Source organism: Narcine bancroftii, chromosome 2 (assembly GCF_036971445.1).
Source record: "Narcine bancroftii isolate sNarBan1 chromosome 2, sNarBan1.hap1, whole genome shotgun sequence".
NCBI classification, from domain to species: domain Eukaryota; kingdom Metazoa; phylum Chordata; class Chondrichthyes; order Torpediniformes; family Narcinidae; genus Narcine; species Narcine bancroftii.
In genome coordinates, this window is record NC_091470.1 from 106,133,550 (window position 1) to 106,153,469 (window position 19,920).

At 45.5% G+C, this 19,920-nt stretch overlaps 1 protein-coding gene across 1 annotated transcript; it reads left to right on the forward strand.

Annotated features, from left to right (window-relative positions):
* The first annotated feature begins 139 nt into the window (after positions 1-139).
* Positions 140-8,917, forward strand: LOC138754085 (lysoplasmalogenase TMEM86A-like). The gene is made up of 3 exons (XM_069917902.1): positions 140-385; positions 4,616-4,877; positions 8,007-8,917. Exons 1-3 carry the CDS (start codon positions 353-355, stop codon positions 8,429-8,431), a joined length of 720 nt encoding a protein of 239 aa, XP_069774003.1. The 5' UTR covers positions 140-352; the 3' UTR covers positions 8,432-8,917.
* The last annotated feature ends 11,003 nt before the right edge of the window (positions 8,918-19,920 follow it).

Below are 19,920 nucleotides of genomic sequence, written 5' to 3' on the forward strand. Positions count from 1 at the left end.
TCTGGTATCCTTATCATTACATACTCTCCAGCCAAGTTGCTATAACAAGTCCAGCCAAGTTGCTATAACAAGTCCAGCCTTGTGGAGGTGCAAGCTGAGAAGGAACCAATCCCTGTGCTTCTTAAGGGGCCACCCACTACAGCGATTGTCGGACAAGCACCAGCCTGCCCCGATGTTAATGAACTCCATTCCACTGTGGGCTTGGTTGTGTGAGAGTGTCGTTACTCTGCGTTCCCTGCCTGTGCTTGTAATAAGCATAATTGAAGACAGGTTTCTGTGACAGATAGGCACCAGCCGATGGTCCTGGTCTTTGTCAGTGGCCTCTCTAAATGAAGCAGATGATCAAACGTCGATGGATTTGAAATGCCGCAGAGTTTGGTTCCAAGTAAGGATTTTATTTAAAATATGTGTCCGTACCACCCATTTAATGTTATTGCCAGGGCAAGGAGAGCTGTCTCTGTCTAAATGATTACCAGCTCTGCTTTTCACTCTGAATTGTTTCTCTCAGTTTTGCCCTTAAGGTATCAAGTTTTTGCTAAATCTGCTGCTTTTGCTGTGATCCCTGATGTTTGAACTGAGGCCTCAAAATCAAACCCAGTCCTGCTCTCATCTACTATACAATGCCCTCCATAATATTTGGGACACAGACACAATTTTACATGTATTTGCCCCTGTGCACCACAGTTTTAAATTTGCATAGTCCAAAAAGTGCACAGTCCAAATTTTATTCAAAGTTATTTGTATACATTTTGGTTGTGGCTGGACGGTTCAACTTGAGAAGTGGAATGCCAGCATTAAATCTTTATGAGACTCCACTCAACATCATGCTCTCATGGTTATGGATGCCCAACATTCCCTAAAAGAAGGCATATTAACCAACAGCCCACCCGGTCTGCTCTGCAAATGTTAACTCTATGGATTGACACTATCATTAAGATGGGATACCCACCACACTGCAGATGTTGGATGACAATGGACAATGCATTTGTGGATGGCACCAAAATTGTGGAAACTGTGAAGAAGGTTATTTGATTTTTTTATAAATAATCTGAACAAAGAAGTAGAAGGATGGGTCACTAAGTTTACGGATCATACCAAGATTGGAGGTGCTGTGGATAATGTTGAGGGTTGTTGTAGGCTACAACAGGATATAGACAGGGTGCAGAGTTGAGTGGAAGATGGAGTTCAATCCAGATTAGTGTGAGGTGATGTATTTTGGAAGGTCAACCCTGAAGGCTGAATACTTTGTTAATGATAGGATACTTGACATTGTGGAAAAATAGAGGGACCTTGGGGTCCAAATCCATAGATCTCTCAAAGTTGGTGTGAAGGTTGACAGGAAAGTTGAGAAGGCCTGCGGTATGTAAGGGGATTGAGTTCAGGAGTCGTGAGTTAATGTTGCAGCTCTATAAATCTCTGGTGAGACCATACTAAGAATATTGTATTCAGTTCTGGTCACCTCATTGCAGGATTGCATGGAGAGGATGCAGAGGAGATTTACCAGGATGTTGCCTGGATTGGAAAATATGTCTTACTAGGCAAGGTTAGCAGAGCTGGGACTTTTCTCTATAGAGTGAAGAAAGATGAGAGGTGACTTAATAGAGATCCTCAAAATTTTGAGAGGAATAGATAAGGCAGATAGCCAGCACTTTTTTCCAGGCAAACATCAAAACATAGGGCAGCGCAGTTGGCATGGCAGTTAGCGCAATGCCTTTACAGCACCAGTGATTGGGATTGGGGTTCAAGCCCTGCACTGTCTGTAAGGAATTTGTATGTTCTCCCCATGCCTGTGTGGGGTTTCCCCAGGGCCTTCGGCTTCCTCCCACCATTCAAAATGTGCCAGGGGTGAAGGTTAATAGAGTGTAAATTGGGAGGAACTGACTTGGGGCTGAAATGGCCTGTTACTTTGCTGTATGTCTAAATATATTTTTTTTAAATTAAATCAGAGGACATCTGTACAGCGAAGGGACAAAATTTTAGGGGAGACATTCATTTTTCCATTCAAATTTATTGTCAGAGTACATACATGACTTCAAATACAACTCTAAGATTCTTTTTCCTGCAGGCGAGGCAGATTACCACTCACTGGTAGTCGAAAAAACTATACTCAATGTACACGTGTAAACAAATAAAGAAATGTAAACAAACTGACTGTGCAATACAGAGAGAGAAAAAAAATCTGTAAGTGTAAAAGTAAGAGTCCTTAAATGGGTCCCCCGATTGAGTTTGTGGTTGGGGAGTCTGATGGTCGGGGTGGGGGGTGGGGGGAAAGCAGCTGTTCCTGAACATGTTGGCGTGAGTCTTGTGGCACCTACACCTCTTTCCTGAAGGCAGCAGTGAGAACAGAGCGTGTACAGTCCCATATCCTTGCTCCTGCCGGGAGCCCGACGTCCCTAATCCTGCTGGGATCCCGACGTCCCCGCTGCTGCCAGGAGCCCAAGGCGACTTCTTCGATGTGGATGGTACCGCACCTGAAGTTGAGAATGGAGTCGCCATCACCGATGCTGAAGACTTATTGTAATCACTTGCTTGGTTAACTTACAGATTTGTTACTTGGCGATTGGGATGTTGTAACAAAGTTTGTTGTTGCTGGGAGGCCCGGACACCTTGCATATGGTATGCAGTTTCCCTCATTGATGCATATGGAAACTGCATGTATACCTATTTATTTATTTAGTACAAGTCTGGGGGTCTATGAGGGATCAAAGATTCCATGAATGGATTGATGGTCGAAAAAGTTTGGGGACCCTTGGTTGGGAGGGATATGGATTGAACACATTGAAAAGGGACTCACTTAATTGACGTGGACCAGTTTGGCTGAAGATCCTATTTCTATGTTGTCAATCTCTATGACTCCATGACAAATTCTATTTTGTACCTTTAAAGGTTCAAATGGATCCCAGTTGGTTCCTTTGGTTCACTAAGCATCACAGTTTTAATTGTTTCAAAAGCAATCAGCTCCCATTTCCTGGAGTAAACGCACACCCTCATATTGTCATGAGGTGCAAGCACCAACGGAAACTGGTGATAATCTTGCTTCAGTTATTGAGTCTGGGTTACAAATGGCATGACTTGGAAAACAAGTCTGAGCTGGGTCAAGGACAGCCAGGGCCCAGACCTTGTAAGGCAACACTCTTGTAAGCTTAACGCTCGGGAAATGTACATGAGAATGGTCAGAGGTGGCCAACTCCCATCCTGTTCAGTCAAAGTATTTATTGCTATGCCTACAGACATACAGGGAAAAGCTTAGTTCTGAAATATGTTTGTAGAAAATGGTAGCAAGATCCATCATGATACAGGCAGTATTTAACTAAAGTTAAACGGAACTTAACATGTCAATCAGGTTTAAAATGTAAATCAATAATAAAGTATGGTTTCCCAAAGGAAATCCGGTACAATTATCAATCCAGTCATTGTCGTGTCAGAGAACAATGTAAAAGGTAGTGGACACATCCCAGGACATCACAGGAAAAACCCTTCCCACCATTGAGAACATCTGCAGGGAATACTGCCGTCGGAGAGTAGCAGCAATCATCAAGGATCCACACCACCCAGTACACGCTCTGTTCTCGCTGCTGCCATCAGGAAAGAGGTGTAGACTCGCACCAGCAGGTTCAGGAACAGTTGCTCCCCCTCCACCATCAGACTCCTCAACACCAAACTCAATCAAGGGGCTCATTGAAGGAATCTGACTTTGCACGTTATTTGTTATTGAATATTTATTTATTTCACAGTCAGTTTATTTACATCTTTTTATTTATATATCTCTCTTTTGTATACATATCTTTTTTTGAGTACTCTATTTTTTTGCACTACCAATTGGTAGAAATTCTGCCTGGTCTGAAGGAGAAAGAATCTCAGGATTGGATGTGATGTCAGGTATGTACTCCGACAATAAATCTGTTAAAATGATGGGAGAACAATGAGATAGAAACAGAATGCTGGAGAAACTCAGCAGATCAAACAGTTTACTTTATATAGCAAAGATAAAGATACATAACCAACATTTCAGGCTTGAGCCCTTCATCAAAATACAGGCAGGCCCTCAAACAAAATGGTGGGGTGGGGGGGGGTGGGGAGATGGGCAGGAGGAGGAGCACAGACCAACAGGCAGGAGGTAATAAGTGGATAAGGGAGCACCAGCAAACACGGGCTGGTGGGGGGGGGGGGGGGGGCGGGGAATGGCTCTGTGAATGGAGAGGGAAGATGGCAGGGATCTGAGGAAAGAAAAGGGGGATGGGGAAGAGAGGGAGAACAGGGAGTGGTCTAGCAGAATCTGGAGGAATCGATGGAGGTGCCCAGATTAAAAATCAATTCATGGATTGCCTTTGTTTGACAGTACATGAGACCATGGACAGACGTGTCAGTGCAAGGGAGGGGTGGAGAATTGAAATGATTGGCTACTGGGAGATCCCTGTCATCGAAGATGTGGAGAAACAATTGATGTTGATGGCATAATTATTAATAATAACATTAACAGCAAGACAGGCAGTGCTTTCATTGCCCTCTGGTAAGTGTCAGAGCTTGATATTCCATTTATATAATGGAGCTCGTATAACAGATACCACCAAAATAATTCTTCCTGCAAATCTAATGATTCTTTCTCTTACTAAAGGTTCTGAATGAGTTGCCCAGGTTCCTGCCCTTCTTGCTGAGTGTCTGTATTTATTTTGTGTTGGCGCCACAATCTTCTTGTCCCCTCTGGATAAAAGCGCTTCTAAAATGCTTGCCGAATTTATTCCTGTGTACGTACATTTGGGCCCCTGGAATAAATATGTACACGCAGGCCAAAGCTCGAAAGCTCCTCGCGGGTCTCTTGTTCTCAGCAGCCGGAGATATCTTCCGAACTTTGTCGACACAGCTGTACCATCTTCACAGTAAGTGTGGGGAAGATTGGTTGATGATGGTCATTTAAGGATTTTGTAAATTTATAGTTTTTGAAGCCAGCCTTTCAAGGAGGATAAGTTGAAATCAGCTGGCCTTGGAGAATTTAGCTCTGATAAGACGCACATAAACCTCCTTCATTATTCACAGTGAAAAGTTTTGAGTGATTATATGAGGTGTTTGTAGCAAAAGGAATTGTGTAATTGTAGAATCTATAATTAACTACTTGAATGTGGAATTATAACAGGATTCTTCATCAAGGATCCCCACCACCCAGCACATACTCTGTTCTTACTGCTGCCATCAGGAAAGAGGTGTTGGTGCCATAAGACTCGCCCCACCAGGTTCAGGAACAGCTGCTCCCCCTCCACTATCAGACTCCTCAACAACAAACTCAATCAGGGACCCATTTAAGGACTCTTACTTAGCACGTTATTTATTATTGAATATTTATTTTCGCAGTCAGTTTATTTACATTTTTCTTTGTTTATATTTCTCTCTTTTGTATACTGTATGAATTAAATATGAAGACTACACTCATTGTCACTGGCCTCACCACACAACCTCTGCACCCTAAACTGAAACCACTCTCAAATGAGGAACATTATCTCATCTTTCGCATGGCACCCTCCAAACTAATGGCATTAACACTGATTTCTCTGGTTTTTGTTATTCCCCCACTGTGCACTCCATCTCTCCCTTATTCCTATCATATGTCTCCTTTCCTCTCTCTCTCTCTCTCTCTCTCTCTCTCTCTCTCTCTCATTCCCTTTGCCTCCTTTCCTCCAGCTCTGTATTCACAGAGCCAGTCCCTCTCCCTATTGTTACGGAGTCCAGAGGACCCCAAAATCCAGCAGCAATGGATATGTACCACAACACTGGGTTACTTAAACAAAAGTAGTTTTTAATTAAAATTGAACAAGAAAACAGAATTAGACTTTAACTTATTACTATCAATTTACTTAACCTACTTAATCCCCCCTCTAACATTAAGTGCAGGTGTGTGTAATGTATATTTAAGATTAGAAAAGTTCTTTGGATCACAGTCCAATCTCACTAGTTGCAGGCAATTTTTGTACTGTGCACAGAGGTTAGCATTAACAAAGTTCACCAGGCTTTGGTGCTTAACAGGCAAATGGTTACCACTCAGGAGGGTTCTTCTTGGTCTTAAGAAAGAGATTCCTCCTCCAGGACATCCACAACTGATTCCTTCTCAATCAGTCTTGCTGACGAAACTTGCCCCCTTCAGGGTTCTCCAGATGATCCTCCTTCTTTCAGGTCACCTTTCAGACAGCCAGCCTTCTCCTTTTACCAGACAGTCTTCCAAATGTTTGCCAGAATTGTCCTTTTGGAACTGATTTCTGTCTCTCTCTGTTTTCACACCCTCGCTCTTTGAGAGAAAAATTGTTCTGCCCTGCTTGCAAAGATCACATGTTGCCTCATCCAAAAACCACTCTGCAAAAATTCTGTGTTTTAAAATGTTTTAAACTGCTCTAACAATTCCTCCCAAACCACCTCTAAAAAGTCTGTCACACTATCAATTCCAACCTGCCTCTCATCCATGTCCAGTGATCCCATTTGCCTCTTGGCTTGCGCTCCTCACCCTGCCCTTGCTTCCCTTCTACCCCAGCCTTAATATACCTGCCTGCTTTTTGCTCATACCCTGAAGAACAGCTTAGGCCCAAAGCATTGGTTACATATCTTCACCTCCAATACACTGCCAGACCTGCTGAGTTCATCCACCATTTTTGTGTTTTTACCCTATTGACCTCTGCCCCTTCCCTGCCTATTACCTGGTCCAAAATCGATCGACTGCGATTGTAGGATCCTCTTTTAAATTGAGGATCTCGTGTAATCTCAAGATTCAAGATTTGTTTTATTGTCAAATTCCTTTAGTCCACCGTAATTCGCCATCAGCAGAAAATGCCCAGTGCCCTTTACAGTCAAAGAAAAAGGAGTCACTGAATGTCCGTGGATTCGCTTCCAGCACTCCTGCATCCTCTACAGCTACACAGCCTTCAGATCAAACCATCAAGTTCCAAATCCAAATCTCCAACACAATCAGGAAGTCTCCAGTGCCCTCGGCACCCTCTTACGTCCTGGTTCTAATACCTGGTACCCATTCAGCCAGTCTCCAGCCAGTGTGCAGCCTGGTACGAGTCCCTTAACATTATCAGGATTTCTAATTTCCATCTGTGGAAAAGCTGGCCATCTTTGCCCATTTTAGGTCACTCACCGAAATGCTCCTCCACACCAAAACAGTCCCCAAGCTCTCCCACACTGTTGTGGTCTTGGCTCTTCCAGAAGTTTGGGATGGCTTCAGATTCCAGTGTATTCTGTCTTTTAGGGAGCTGAGGAAGTTAGATGTTTGATGGATGTTCTGTGCTAGTCTAATACGTGAAATGCATCAGATACAATAAACTACACAAAGGAAGAAATAGCAGCTAAACCTTCTAACTCTATTCACAGTCCAATGAATTCAGCTGAGAAAGGATGTAAAATGGGTCTGCTTAGAGAACACAGATATAGTTATATACAGTGTAATAGTCGAATTTTGTGGACCAATTTTTGGGGTAAAATCTAGGGGGTCAACTATTACAAGCATATTACTTTTGATCATGGTAAATACCTGGGTCGTTTGGGCCGTTGGGAGCTCAGATGACCGAGCAGGCGGGCGGCCGGGACTGGGCCATAAGTCTTGAGTTCGGGACGTCAGGAGCTTGGATGTGCGGGCGGCTGGGGCCATGGTGAGAGTCAGGAGCTCTGGTGGGCAGGCAGTTGGGGCCAACGTGAGAGTCCGTGGTCAGGGTCAAAAATAGAGGTGGTTTACAAGGTATCGGCTGTCACACGTATATTTACAGTAGATATACAGTTCTGTTGATACTGTCTTCACGGGGTGGCCTCATTTTAGGAATAATTGCAAATATGATTTTGGAATATTCAGCATCTCCATGTGAAAGGGCACAACAAATTGAAAATAAACAAAATATACAACAGTGTGTCATCATACATGGATTTAAAGCCATTGTTATATGGGAACATTTGGAAAAAAAGGTATGCTCAGGCATGGTATCAAAAGCAGAAAATAAACAAATTAATGATTCCTTCTGCTATCTTTTCAGGTGTTTCCATGTTTGGGCTGGCTTATGTCTGTTACATCTGGATGTTTGGCTTGAAACCTGTAAACCTGCTGGCAGGCCTTTACCTGGCGATTATAGGCGCTGTGTATTTGTTGTTCCTCACTCGATGCCTCTGGGATCAAAATTCTTTCCAGTGGGCAGCATTCATCTACATCGGTGCCGGAGGAACGATGGCCTGGCGAGCATGTGCGGGCATACTCTTCATCCAGAGCTGGTCTTGGCTCAAACTGTCGGCTGCTATTGGAGGACTGCTTCTTGTTGTGTCTGATTTCACCTACACTGTTAGTGCATGGTGCTTTCCGGTGTCCAACTCCACAATGATTGCAGCCACCTATTACACAGGCCAAATGCTTATTGCACTCTCGGCTGTTAATCCTCAGAAACTGGTGGGCAGAAACAAAAGATAAAGCAATTTGCCATTGTCTTACAAATGGTTTTCAACCTTTTTCTTTTCACTCACATACCACCTTAAGTAATCCCTATGCTATCGGTGCTTTGTGATTAGTAAAGGATTTCATAAGGTGGGATGTGAGAGGGAAAAAGAAAGGTTGAGAACCACTCCTCTGGACCCAATTGTTCCTGAAATATTTTGCTTGAGAAAAATGGTCATTGGCCCATTTCCTTTGGAGTTCTGAAACCATGCACATAACGAGTCAATGAGGGATGATTAAAACAGTGGTTTTCAAACTTTTTCTCACATACTGCCTTAGGCTATCCCTTACTAATCACAGAGCACCGATGGCATAGGGATTAATTAAGATGGAATGTGACTGGAAAGAAAAAGTCTGAAAACCATTGTCTTAAACTGCAATGGTCCAGTATGTCATTCTGAAGTTGATGATATTGAGGTATCAGAAAATTGAAAATAAAAAGCTCATTTTTATCAATAACACAAGATGGAAACCATAATCTTCCCCTCCTCTTGCCTCAAATCAAATCTGGAAAACACGTAAATATTTTGCTAAGAAAAGGGGGATTCTCCTTATTCATGCCCAGTCATCATCATCATCAACATCACCACCACCACCATAATCATCATCACCACCATCATCACCATTACCACCACCATCATCATCATCATCACCATCACCACCACCATCATCACCATCACCACCACCATCATCACCATCACCACCATCACCACCACCATCATCACCATCACCACCACCATCACCATCATCACCATCACCACCACCATCATCACCACCACCATCACCATCATCACCACCACCATCATCACCATCACCATCATCACCACCACCATCATCATCACCACCACCATCATCATCACCATCACCACCACCATCATCACCATCACCACCATCATCACCATCACCACCACCAGCACCATCATCACCACCATCACCATCACCATCATCACCACCATCACCATCATCACCACCACCATCATCATCATCACCACCATCATCATCATCACCATCACTACCACCATCATCACCATCACCACCACCATCATCATCACCATCACCACCACCATCACCACCACCACCATCACCACCACCATCATCACCACCATCACCATCACTATCATCACCATCACCATCAGCACCACCATCACCATCACCACCACCACCATCATCATCATCACCACCACCATCACCATCATCACCATCACCATCATCACCACCATCACCATCACTATCATCACCACCATCACCACCACCATCATCACCATCACCATCATCACCACCACCATCATCATCACCAATATCACCATCATCACCACCACCACCATCATCATCATCACCATCACCACCACCATCACCATCATCACCACCATCACCACCACCATCATCACCATCACCACTGCCACTATCATCATCACCAATATCAACATCACCATCATCATCACCACCACCATCATCATCATCACCATCACCACCACCATCACCATCATCACCACCATCACCACCACCACCATCATCATCACCAATATCACCATCATCATCACCACCACCATCATCATCATCACCATCACCACCACCATCACCATCATCACCACCATCACCATCACCATCATCACCACCATCACCATCACTATCATCACCACCACCATCATCATCATCACCACCATCATCATCATCACCATCACTACCACCATCATCACCATCACCACCACCATCATCATCACCATCACCACCACCACCATCACCACCACCATCATCACCACCATCACCATCACTATCATCACCATCACCATCAGCACCACCATCACCATCACCACCACCACCATCATCATCATCACCACCACCATCACCATCATCACCATCACCATCATCACCACCATCACCATCACTATCATCACCATCACCACCACCATCATCATCACCACCATCATCACCATCACCACCACCATCACCATCATCACCACCACCATCACCATCATCATCACCATCACCACCACCATCACCATCATCATCATCACCACCATCACCACCACCATCATCACCATCACCATCATCACCACCACCATCATCATCACCAATATCACCATCATCATCTCCTCCACCATCATCATCATCACCATCACCACCACCATCACGATCATCACCACCATCACCACCACCATCATCACCATCACCACTGCCACTATCATCATCACCAATATCACCATCATCATCACCACCACCATCATCATCATCACCATCACCACCACCATCACCATCATCACCACCATCACCACCACCACCATCATCATCACCAATATCACCATCATCATCACCACCACCATCATCATCATCACCATCACCACCACCATCACCATCATCACCACCATCACCATCACCATCATCACCACCATCTCCATCACTATCATCACCACCACCATCATCATCATCACCACCATCATCATCATCACCATCACTACCACCATCATCACCATCACCACCACCATCATCATCACCATCACCACCACCATCACCACCACCACCATCACCACCACCATCATCACCACCATCACCATCACTATCATCACCATCACCATCAGCACCACCATCACCATCACCACCACCACCATCATCATCATCACCACCACCATCACCATCATCACCATCACCATCATCACCACCATCACCATCACTATCATCACCATCACCACCACCATCACCACCACCATCACCACCACCACCATCACCACCACCATCATCACCACCATCACCATCACTATCATCACCATCACCATCAGCACCACCATCACCATCACCACCACCACCATCATCATCATCACCACCACCATCACCATCATCACCATCACCATCATCACCACCATCACCATCACTATCATCACCATCACCACCACCATCATCATCACCACCATCATCACCATCACCACCACCATCACCATCATCACCAACACCATCACCATCATCATCACCATCACCACCACCATCACCATCATCATCATCACCACCATCACCACCACCATCATCACCATCACCATCATCACCACCACCATCATCATCACCAATATCACCATCATCATCACCACCACCATCATCATCATCACCATCACCACCACCATCACCATCACCACCACCATCATCACCATCACCACTGCCACTATCATCATCACCAATATCACCATCACCATCATCATCACGACCACCATCATCATCATCACCATCACCACCACCATCACCATCATCACCACCATCACCACCACCACCATCATCATCACCAATATCACCATCATCATCACCACCACCATCATCATCATCACCATCACCACCACCATCACCATCATCACCACCATCACCATCACCATCATCACCACCATCACCATCACTATCATCACCACCACCATCATCATCATCACCACCATCATCATCATCACCATCACTACCACCATCATCACCATCACCACCACCATCATCATCACCATCACCACCACCATCACCACCACCACCATCACCACCACCATCATCACCACCTTCACCATCACTATCATCACCATCACCATCAGCACCACCATCACCATCACCACCACCACCATCATCATCATCACCACCACCATCACCATCATCACCATCACTATCATCACCATCACCACCACCATCATCATCACCACCATCATCACCATCACCACCACCATCACCATCATCATCACCATCACCACCACCATCACCATCATCATCATCACCACCATCACCACCACCATCATCACCATCACCATCATCACCACCACCATCATCATCACCAATATCACCATCATCATCACCACCACCATCATCATCATCACCATCACCACCACCATCACCATCATCACCACCATCACCACCACCATCATCACCATCACCACTGCCACTATCATCATCACCAATATCACCATCATCATCACCACCACCATCATCATCATCACCATCACCACCACCATCACCATCATCACCACCATCACCACCACCACCATCATCATCACCAATATCACCATCATCATCACCACCACCATCATCATCACCACCATCATCACCATCACCACCACCATCACCATCATCATCACCATCACCACCACCATCACCATCATCATCATCACCACCATCACCACCACCATCATCACCATCACCATCATCACCACCACCATCATCATCACCAATATCACCATCATCATCACCACCACCATCATCATCATCACCATCACCACCACCATCACCATCATCACCACCATCACCACCACCATCATCACCATCACCACTGCCACTATCATCATCACCAATATCACCATCACCATCATCATCACCACCACCATCATCATCATCACCATCACCACCACCATCACCATCACCATCATCATCACCACCACCATCATCATCATCACCATCACCACCACCATCACCATCATCACCACCATCACCACCACCATCACCACCATCACCACCACCATCACCATCATCACCACCATCACCACCACCATCATCACCATCACCATCATCACCACCATCACCACCACCATCATCACCATCACCACCACCACTATCATCATCACCAATATCACCATCATCATCATCACCACCAACATCATCATTGTTTGTCAAGACAAACTCTTTGTCAACCCAAACATTATGTTTGACAGTCACTGGAACCTGCAAGTGACACCCAGGAGACCGTAGAATCTGGAATCCGAAGTTAGACTCAATCTGCTGGGGGACCTCAGCAGGCCAACTGGCATTAGTGGGAGAAAAAGAATGGTCGATGTTTCAAGCAGAAACCCTTTATCAAAACTAGTTACATGAATGTAACCAGCCTCAACAAGGGGGTTTCACCTCTGAGCATTGGGACCATCCTTTTTCTCCCACTGAAGCTGTTCCACCCGCTAAGTTCCTCCAGCAGATTGAGTTCAAACTGGAACATCCAAGCTGAGATTTGGGACTTTTGCCGAATGCTTAACTAGCCAAAAGCAAGTCAGTTATGAATTGACATAACCTTCCATGATCCCAAAATATAGATGAGGGTTTTAAGTGAACTAAATCCACATCTTTGTAGAAGTCTAGTAGAGCTCAAAAGTAGACGAGGTGGTGGCTAAGGTAATACATAGATGTTGGTCTTCATTAACATCAAACTTAACAGCAAGAGGTTGAATGCAAGTGTATAAAATCATTGATATTACAGGAAGAGCACGATTACAGTGGAGAGAGTATTCACCAGGATGTTGGAAAGATGGAAAATGGAGAACGAGTTTGTTTCCCTTGAAGTGGAGAAGAGCATCAGAAATCACAAGGGTCATAGATAGAGTCGACAGAAATAAACTTTTTCCCATGAAAGACTCGAGGGCATAGATTTAAGATAAGGAGCAAAAGATTTAGAGCACACATGTCAAACTCTGGCCCGCAGGTATATTTGGCCCGCAAGATCATATAAAAAATGTATTAGAGGTGGCCCGCTGGCCGCCGCGCCAGTATAGCGCATGCACAGTAACCGCTGTGTCCCAGGGTGAGAGAGAGAGAAAAATCCTGATCCTTGAAAAGTAGTGGTGGGTGGTTTAATAAACACGCTGTCGTGTCGCCCCACCACCCCCCCCCCCTCCCACCGCAGCGTGACCTGGCCGGTGTCAGGGGAAGCCAAGGCCTCTTCCCAGCTCCAGGAACCCCAGTGGCACAGCGTTTCTTGGAGCTGCAGATGGAGTCAGGACGCCGGAGGGAAGATTTGGGCACTCCGCCGGGCGATGGGGGCGCCGGCTGCCCTGCGCCTTCCCACCGGACCAGCGGCGGGTTCCTGGATTACACATGGAGAGCGAGGCTGGTCGGGCAGGTAGGGTGGAAGCCCCCGCCAATCTCGGGAGTGGCGTGGGCTGGATCGGGATTAGCCGCGCTCACCTGCTCCTCCACCGCTGACCGGGATCCCAGCGCGGTCCTGAGCGCGGAGACTGCCCTGGAAAAGTCCTGGGACACCGGCACGGAAAAAAAAGGGGGTCCGAGAGAAACTCAGCAGGTCAAGGGGGGTCCGGGAGAAACTCAGCAGGTCAAGGGGGGTCCGGGAGAAACTCAGCAGGCCAAAGGGGGATCCGGGAGAAACTCAGGAGGTCAAGGGAGGTCCGGGAGAAACTCAGCAGGTCAAGGGAGGTCCGGGAGAAACTCAGCAGGTCAAGGGGGGTCCGGCAGAAACTCAGCGGGGGCCTGACCTCGCCAGGACCGTTGCCCACACCCCCTTCCTGCCGCAGGCCGACCCGCGACTCACGGTGACGGGGCCGCTGATCCGCCGAGATGCCGCCCTGCAGCGAGAGCCAATGCCCCCGCACTGTCGTTGTCCAACCCGATCGCCCGCAAACCCCGCCCTCCCGCACACAGGCCTGAGTAAGGATTATGAACTTTAATCTCAGGATAAAACGATCTTCCAATAGTTTCATGTCACTGTGATAAATATATTCCTGGTTAAAAATGGTCCTGCACCTGGATACAAACTCATTAGGCATAAAACTTGAAAAGTGTGTAAATCAAAGGATATCTGTACCAATGGAAAAAGGGCATGGCAAATAACCCTGCTAGAGTTCATGCCCACAATCAGTCACCCATTTGATTGTTTCAGGAATCATGTTATTCTCCCACATTCTCAATAGCCCTCAGATTTTACTATTCGACAGCACACTAGCAACATTTGACAAATCCTCTATAGAGAAATATTATTTATTGAATATTTTATTTCTCATTTGTTAATGCTTCTGGAAAGAGTTTATCCAAAACTATTATTAAACATTTATTTTAATAAGAAAAAGTTTAACATTACATATGTTGAAAGAAGAGAAAACATGCAGATGTTGTTGAAAATTTTCAATAAATATTTAGTTCGGCCCTCGACTTAGTCCAAGTTTTTAATTTTGGCCCTCCGTGAATTTGAGTTTGACACCCCTGATTTAGAGGATCAAGTCATGCTCACACAGTAAAGATGAGATAGCATTTCTCCAGGACCACGGTGAACATGAAGTTAGAATAGAATAGGGCACACATGTCAAACTCGGGCCCGCAGGCCAAATTTGGCCCGCGATATAATTATATTTGGCCCGCAAGATCATTTCAAAAATGTATTGGAGGTGGCCCGCCCTGCAGCGAGAGTCGATGCTGTTTTTTTGATAATGTCACCCCCACCATCCTCCCCCTTCATTGCACATCCTTCCCCATTGTAACATGAGAAATTGTAACACGAGAAGTCTGTCGATGTCATCAGCCGGCAAGCCAGTTGGAAGGCTCCCCGCACAACCAGTCACTTCTCCCACCTATCGAGCGGTGCGGCGGATGGGCGAGCGCCTGTGATTTCCTGTCGGCACGACGGACATGGCAGGCTGCGCACGGCCCCCGGGCAGCGCGAGCCCCGTGCGACTGGCACCGACGGCCCTTCCACAGCGTGAGCGCACTTCTCCCGGTCACCATGGCCTTCAGTGCTTGCATCCGCGCGGACCCCAGGGATGGCTGGTTCGGCCCTGCATGTGAAGAGAGAGATGGTGGCTGTCCGCAAAGGCTGATCGGCAGCGCGCTGGGCCTGAGTGGGTGGGTAAGCAGGGGTGGGCAGAGGGTGCAGGTGAGGAGTAATGGGCAGGGGAAGTTATGGTGGTGCGAGGGGCAGTTAGAGGGAGGGATGAGTAGAAGGAGGGGTGGATAGGGAAGAGGTAAAAGGAGAGGGGCAGGGCGAGTAGGGGAGGGGTGATTAGAGGGTGAGAGACGGGTAGAGGGAGGAACAGGTTGAGGGGAGAGGCAGTAGAGGGGCGTGTATAGGATGGGGTGGGTAGAGGCAGAGCGAGTGGAGTGAGGGGTGAGTAGAGGTTGGGTAAAGGACTGGTCAGGTAGAGGGATGGTGGGTCGAGGGTGAATAGAGGCCTAGAGCCTGAGGAGTGAGCAGGAAATGCTGAGTCCTGATGCAGGCCAAAATGGACACAACCTGTGAATGCTGACTACATCTCCACAGGGACCAAATATGTTTCCCTCAGGTCAAGCAAAGGGTGAACTTGAGCTACCTACTCCGGACCTGTAACATTATCCTCCTAAAGTTATATCCTAAAGTTTAACATTACATATGTTGAAAGAAGAGAAAACATGCAGATGTTGTTGAAAATTTTCAATAAATATTTAGTTCGGCCCTCGACTTAGTCCAAGTTTTTAATTTTGGCCCTCCGTGAATTTGAGTTTGACACCCCTGGAATAGGGGATCTGAGGAAGAATTATTTTTTTTTGCCCAGAGAGAGGTTGTTTGCCACAGATGGTAATAGAAGCAATCAGGTACTTCACCACATTTAAGAAACAGCTTAAGGCACAGTTTAGGATGCCATTTGAATGCCGTCTTCCCCTGTTTGCTGTTGTGCCCTCCCTCCCTTGCCTGTGCTCCTCCCCCTGCCCCCCCAACCCCCACCATTTTATTCAGGCACCTGTCTTAATTTTGCTCACACCTTGAGGAAGGACTCAGGCCTGAAAAGTTGGTTATGTATCTATATCTCTGCTAAAAAAAAAGGTACGCTGTTTGAACTGCTGAGTTTCTCCAGTATTGTGTTTTTACTTCAATCACAGTGACTGCAGACTTTCGTTTTGACTAGATTCAGTGCCCACCCCACCCCCACCCCCACCCTGGTTCTTTCTGTAGCAAGGAATAAGCAGGCTAAGGATGAAATGCTGGTAAAAGGGAATGGTTTGTATGGATATGATGGGCTTAAAGACCTCTTTTCACACTGTGTGATTCTATGAGACTAGCCCTGGCGCAAAGGACAAAGGCGAATACCATAGCTTATCTTAGCTTATGTATTTTGATTGGAAGTCCAAAACAAAAGTCAACAACTTTTCTGTGAAAATACAGATGGTACCTCCTTACAACAAATAAAGATTATTCAACAGTGGGGTGGAGTCATTGAATTCATGGCCAATCCCTCCCTCGATGCATGGTGTGAAGTTGTGAACAAAAGCCACTGGAATCTGATATGACCTGGAATTTCTTCTGACATTTCAACTTTCCATCTTGGAAATGTTGAGGTGTCCTTGCCGTCACCTTACATGTTAAACACCAGGGATAAAAATAGCCCCATTATATTGTTATAAGTCATTCTATTTAACTGGTGTAGGACTTGAGGATTTAAATAATATGGGAATTTTAGAAACTAAAGACAAGGAGGGACAGAGGATTTTGATTTATTTCATGCCGTCATCAGGAGTTAATTATTTCCTGCATTGAAATATCCATAACCTGACTGTTACATATGAAACACATTTAAAGAAAATTAAATCCTAGTTACTATCTCAAAAGCAGTTTCAAGGAGTGTGAGGGAAACCACAGAATCTGAAAGCATTAGTTTACAGGATGGTTTCTTTGCACATGAACTGGTGACTGACATGTTACTTATTATGCAGAACTGTGATAGAGTTTCTTAAAATGAACAAAATGCTCAGAAAATAATTTAATTTCAATTGTTAATTTAAGTTTAATGTAGCACAGTAACAGGCCCATGAGCCCATGCCACCAAAATACACCAATTAACTCACAAGCACCATACGCTTCTTTTGGAGTGTGGTTGGGGGTGGGGGTGGAATCCAGAGCACCTGGAGGAAACCCAACCAGACAGTGCCGGTTTCGAACCTAGGTCACTGGCACTGTAACAGCACTGCACTAACCGCTATGCTAACCGTTCTACCCAATCATAGGGGAATTGACGAACAATTCAAGACATTTTAGCAAACTTAATGACAAAAGTATTAGCAAGTGCTTGCAGCTTGTGTATCATTAAGAATTTGCACCAAATATCTATGTACCAGAATTTCTTGATTCATAACATTTGGGCGTTTGAAAAACATGCCTTAATGCATTAGATTCAATTGAAAGTTTCAATCAAGTGCATTCATGCAAATAGTGAGAATAGAAAAAAACATTGGTTATACTACTGAAATGGTAATTGTAAAGTATTAATCCAATGGGACAAGTTCAAATTTCACCACAGGAGCTGGGGAATTTAGATTCAGTTAATTACATTTTTAAATCAGAAATTTAAGGGGAAAAAATGTCAGTAGCAGTGAATGTGAAACATCTGATTCTCACAGCTGGGCTCATTCATTTCCTCCAGGCGGTTTAAACATTGCATTACAAATGATTGCAGAACCACAGCAATGATGAGTGAAACAAGAAAGTCTCCAAACTTGTGATTGTAGTAAATACACAAAATAGCTAGAGAAACTTAACAGGTTCCACTGTGTCTATAGGAAGTAAATGGCAACCAACGACGGATCGGTTTACCTTAACGAAAGGCTCAGGCCCAAAATGTTGGTTATATCTCTTTGCTTCCTATGGACTGACTGAGTTTCTCCAGCACTTTTGTGGCTCAACCAACGTTGGTTACCCTTCCTGTAGATGCTTCGTGACCGACTGAGTTTCTCCAGCACTTTTGTGGCTCAACCAACATTGGTTACCCTTCCTGTAGATGCTTCGTGACCGACTGAGTTTCTCCAGCACTTTTGTGGCTCAACCAACATTGGTTACCCTTCCTGTAGATGCTTCGTGACCGACTGAGTTTCTCCAGCACTTTTGTGGCTCAACCAACTTTGGTTACCCTTCCTGTAGATGCTTCGTGACCGACTGAGTTTTTCCAGCACTTTTGTGGCTCAACCAACATTGGTTACCCTTCCTGTAGATGCTTCGTGACCGACTGAGTTTCTCCAGTACTTTTGTGTATTGCATTTGACCGAGTCTCCACATTTTTTTGTTTAACTGTCAATTGGAGTGGGCGAGCAAAATTCAGAGGGAAGAGACAGAGGGATGGATAACAAATACTGACACCTACCATATATTCTTATGTACTTGACAATACCGTAAAATAGTCCACCCCAACATCTTTGGCCCCAAAATCGAGTGCTTTTGCATGACTCGAGTAAAAGTTTACCTACTCATATTGGCCCCGCCTACTTGCCCATTCAAGACCTCGGCACCCCACCTGCAGACCTACTACCCATTCCCAGCCATCTGAGCTCACAATGCCTTGAACAATGAAAGTACTTATGGCCCATGTAAAAGTTGACCCCTTCCACCCTTTTTTGGCGCCCAAAAATTGACGAATACGTACGATACATTCCCAAATGAGTTTTAACATCAGAGTATAGCATTCAGAAATCTGTAACAACTCAAATGCCATCTACAAATTTGCCAAAGACACCAGAATCACAGACGGGAATGAGGAAGCATACAAGTGAAATAGATCAGTTTGTGGAGTGATGTCACAACAACAACCTTGCACTCTATGTTAGCAAAACTAGGGAACTGACTGTGGACTTCAGGAAGGGGGAAACTGGTGAACACAGGCCAGTCCTCATCGAAGGGTCAGCAAATTCCTGGGTGTCAACATCTCTGAAGATCTATCCTGGGGCCATCATGTTGATGCAACCATGAAGAAGACTCGGGAGCAGCTGTATTTTGTTAGGAGTTTTAG